Below are 5,000 nucleotides of genomic sequence, written 5' to 3'. Positions count from 1 at the left end.
GGACAGCCACTGTAAGAGTGTGTAGACTCCCTCAAAGTCATCGCACACTGTACTGTGGGTCACTCCATTGTTATGCATGATCTGCACTCCTCCCAGCTGGTTGTTGGACGTGTACACTTCCCTTCCCAGTACCTGTGTGCAGACACAAACACAAACAAGCAAACAGGAACATCAGAAATGGCTAAATAGGTAAATATGTACCTCATCTCTACCGCCACATACATGTAGGAATAGGGACATGCACAACTGTAAGACATATAGTACATTATATATTCATATATATTGAAGTATACAGACGTATTTTAGTCTCTATTCCAGTTGCTGTGCTCATCTTAAGCATCTTCACTGATACCCAATCTGCAGTGTGGGTTTTTCTCCATTCTGAGACTAATGCCTAAACTACAGGAAACTTTCCTCTTCGGCGACTCTCCTCTGCCACGTTCCTCCAGAGGCGCATGGCAGAGAAGCCCCCTCTCCCCCCACCCCACCCCCCCTCCAGCGGGCCTATCCCGCCTGCCCTCCTGCTTGTAATGTCTCTCTTAATCTGTCCATTATGGAGCAGCAATGAGGAGCCATGTCAAAGGGGGCCTGTGTCTTGGGGCCTTGGATCAATAAGATCATACACAGAAGAGAGGAGCTCCATGCACAAACCCCCCCACCCCCACCCCCACCATCCTGTCCTGGGGGAACGTCGATACTGTCGATTGGGTGTTAAAGAGCACTCCGTCAACCGCCGGTCACAAGGTGGGCCGCCATCGCCCGGGCCCCTGGGGAGAGGGACCATACAGGGAGCCTCTGTGTAACCTCCAGTGGGTATTAATACTGGGGCCTTCTCCCATTCCTCCTGAATATTGACAGGCCGGGGTGACGAAGTGGCTCCCGTGAGGTGACTAGTGAAAGGGGCCCACAGGGGGTGGCCTCACAACTCACCACACATGTCCTGCTGACCAGAGGCCAGTGCCAGCACAGCTAAACCGGGAGATACAGTGGCCTCTCAACTCACCACACACAAGACCACCTGACCAGAGACCAGTGCCAGCACAGCTAAAGGTGGAGATAGAGTGGCCTCTCAACTCTCCTTCTTCTCTTTACCCCTGTAACAGCAACCCTATGAGCACAGTGTATACCCTCTAAACTGATCTTTTGTGTATCATGTATATAGCACCGGGTGTCTGTATATATATTATCTACCAAATGCATGCTGTGAACAATACTTGTTTTTTCCCTTCCCTTTCTGCCACACAACCTCCCCCATCCCCCTCTTCCTATCACCACCCGGCCAACCTCAAGCAGATGGGTCCCCCCTTATGTGCCGTGGTTCTGCTTAAGGTTCCTTCCTGACTAACAGGGAGTTTTCCCTTGCCTCTGCTGCCATTGTGCTTGCACTAAGGGGGTCCAGGCTCTGGGCTCTGTTAAGCACCTTGAGACAACTGTATTGTTATAGTGCTATATAAATACAATTAAATTGAATTGAACTCATCACACACAACACCTGCTGACCAGAGACCAATGCTAGCAAAGCTACATTTGGAAATACAGTGGCCTCACAACCCACCACACATGAGACCTAAACAGATCTAGACGGCTAAACAGCACAGGGTCACCTCTCATATTAAGGATTCATTAACTGGCTTTATGTACTGTTTTAGCGTATATGAAACCATTAACGTCGCTCAAGTGCTTGCACTGCTTGCACTGGCGCCTCACAGCAAGAAGGTCATGGGTATCGATTCCCGCATGGGGCGCTGTTGGCTCTGGGGGGCAGGTCCTCCCCAGACCTTCAGTGCTCAGGTGGGCTATCTCCCGGGCCTTTCTGTGTGGATTTGCATGTTCTCCCAGTGTTCACAAGGGGTTTCCTCCACTAAGAACCCCAACAGAAAAAACATGCAAAATAACAGAACACATGTCCATCCCTGACCAAAGATGGACAGTTCACTTCACCTAGTCCCCGGGCGCTACAAGCTGCCCACTGCTCCTGGGGGGTCCTTGAGAAAGGACGGTCCAGGATGGGAAAATGCAGAAAATAAATTCACCGCGACCTCAGGCCTGCTTGCGTGTGTGTGTGTGTGTGTGTGTGTGTGTGTGTGTGTCCTGTGTCGCCTCCATATATGCACGTGTGTGTTCCAGGGTGTCGTGTGTGCCATTAAAAACCTGACAAAGACAAAGGTCTTATCAACAGAACATAAGTAATGTTGATTAAGTCTGATAAGCAGGATATATCATCATGTCAGATATATAATATTTTGTTCACAATTTTACAAAAATATATACTGTACTAACTGTATATATATATATAAAATAAAATTACATTTAGCCTTATGCCAAACCTGTGTGGTTGTAATACAGTGTGGGTGTGTGTGTGTAAACATACTGCAGATGTTAACTGCTGAATGTGTCTGATTAAGAGGTAAGTAGAGGCAAGTAAACTGTATGTGAGTGTTTGTGTTGGTGTGTGTGTGTATGTGCATTTGTGTCCATACGTGTGTGTCCCTGCAGGTGTGTGTGCTGCCACCTATAGCCTACCCCTATAGCTGGACATGTATGATGGTAAGCGAATGCTTGTGTGTGTGTGTGTGTCTGGGAGCGTGTGTAAAGGTGTGAGAGGTCCTTGAGGGATAGCACGGGGGCCAGTGAACTCATTTTCGCGCCAGCACCAAACTGACGGCCCCTAGGGCTCATTAACCTTTCATTCCCAGAATTCCACGCGGCCCTGAGGTGAGAGGGAAGAAGGGGTGAGGAGGCAGGGCCGAGGGCAAAGGGTGGGGGGTGCAAACGGGGGGGTTGGGGAGGAGGCTAGTGGGGTGGCCCCGTCTTTGGTGAAAGGCAGGAAGGGCTGGCCATCTCGGCCCCCTGTTTTAACCTCTGCGCCCATCATTTATCCTTTTATTGCCTGCGTCGGGGCCGGGTGCGTGGCCACAAATCTCGAGCGCGCTCCTAAAGCTGTCAGGCCTGCCCCGGGCTCCCGGCAGCACAGCCAGCGCGGTCACCTTGACAGCAGAACACAGGGGCCGCCACACACCGTTCTCACACACACACAGACAGACACACACACACACACACACACACACACACACACACACAGCATCTATTAATACACACACACAGAGGGACACACACAAGAACAACACATACGGACACACACACACAAACACACACCACAGCACCCATACGTCCATACACACAGACACAAGCACGCTCTTACAACACACACCCATATGAACACATATCCACACAGACCTACACATCCGAACCCACACACACACACACACACTCTGCCAGAGTCACATTAATATTCCATTGTGGGGGTTGGAACAAGGGAGGGCATGGAGGAGACTGCATGAGGGAGAGAGGGAGGGAGGTAGGGAGGGAGGGGTTGTGGATTAAAGCACAAGCATTTGTCTCTCTCTTCTCTCACTCTTTTTCTCTCTCTCTCTGTTTCTTCTATACCTCTCTCTTTTCTTTCTCTTCTTCTGTTTGCTCCGGTAATCACTCGCCGGCCGCAGCACCATAGATAAACTCTGCTGGCATTAATTAACTGTCTGGGTGGGGGGACGGGACGAGGGCGCGGGCACGGGCAGAACGAGGCATGTGTGTGTGTGTGGTTGAAAGTGTGTCTGTGTTTGAAAGTGTGTCTGTGTGTTTGAAAGTGTGTCTGTGTTTGAAAGTGTGTGTGTGTGTGTGTGTTTGAAAGAGTGTCTGTGTTTGAAAGAGTGTGTGTGTCTGTGTGTGTCTGTGCGCACATTTGAGTGAGTGTGTATGTATGGGTTTATGTGTGTGTGTGTGTGTGTGTGCGTGTGTGTGTGTGTCTGTGCGCACATTAGAGTGAGTGTGTATGTATGGGTTTATGTGTGTGTGTGTGTGTGTGTGTGTGTGTGTGTGTGTGTGTGTGTGTGTGTGTGTGTGGCAGGGAGGTGCCTCTGGTGGCGGGCACCCTGGGGTGGTGTGGGGTGACCCCCTGCTCCGTGTGGGCCTGCCTGGGCACGGCGGGCGGCTGCGGGGAGGCCGCACTGCTCTGGGGCCCAGCAGGGGAAGCTGTGCGCCGAGAGATTAGCGGCAGGGGAGGGAACCAGGGAGGGGGTTCAAACGCAGCAAGCGCCCCCCCTTCCAGCCGCCCTCCCCCCAGGAGGAGATGCAGAGATGCAGGGGGTAGGGAGGTGGGGAGAGAGGGGTGGGTGTGTGTTGGTGGTGGTGGTGGCGGAGGGAGGGGGGTGAAAATGAGATGGCCCCACAGGTCTCTGTGTCTCTCTGACGACACAGACAAGAATGCGTTAGCTTCCACAGAAGAGGTCAAAGCACTCTGGAGCTTGAGATTAATACTACAACTGAAATGAATATGACCTTGGCAGTCTAATCACATTATGGATACAGCTGGCTCAAAACAAATTAATATTTTGAAAAATATGAAAATACATATCCACTGAATGTATTAAGGAGCTCCTGCACTGTATTCCATAAATATCAGTTTTCCTACCACAGACATTTCCATAACAGACCAAATCCATTGCCAGCAACATTCCAGACCTTCACCGTGTAAAGTAAGGTGGGACAGCTGGGATTCAGATACTGCCAGCACAGCTCATGTTATGACATGACAAACCATCTCATCTCTCATAAAAAAGAAGAACATTTTCTGGAAAGTAAAAAAAAAAAACACCAATAAAAATAACACCAATCGGTCAGAAAACTAGTTCATTCATCTATTAAACACTCAAGTCATCAAATAAAATGTGTTACTCTACTTCCAGCTCCATCTATTACGACCAGATTTAAAATAAAAAGATCAGTTAATCTCAACAATTACTTAATTATAAAAATGACAATGTGAGAACATTGCTGTCGGATACTGCCTCCCTCTAATTACTGGCATTGGCATAATTCAATGGCAGTACATTACTGAGCGCACTGAAAGTGACAAAAGACAACAGAAACAGCCAACAGAAGAACCCCCTTGCTTGTCAACACAAACACAACAGATCACAAGCAGGGAACTTGACACACTT

The 5,000-nt window shown here is 49.5% G+C and overlaps 1 protein-coding gene across 2 annotated transcripts in view; it reads right to left on the bottom strand.

Annotated features, from left to right (window-relative positions):
* LOC308369727 (acetyl-CoA carboxylase-like) overlaps positions 1-5,000 on the bottom strand; it is a 72,622-nt gene that overhangs the window by 27,214 nt on the left and 40,408 nt on the right. For both annotated transcript variants that reach the window (XM_080844241.1, XM_080844242.1), the window contains one exon: positions 1-132. This exon is cut by the window's left edge and continues 12 nt beyond it. In XM_080844241.1, the coding sequence (XP_080700367.1) occupies positions 1-132 (132 nt within the window). The remainder of the gene's footprint in view (positions 133-5,000) is intronic.

The sequence above is a fragment of the Sprattus sprattus genome, assembly GCF_963457725.1.
Source record: "Sprattus sprattus genome assembly, chromosome: 9".
Taxonomy (NCBI): Eukaryota; Metazoa; Chordata; class Actinopteri; order Clupeiformes; family Clupeidae; genus Sprattus; species Sprattus sprattus.
Note: the sequence above shows the minus strand (reverse complement) of the source record. Positions and strands in the feature narration are given on the sequence as shown.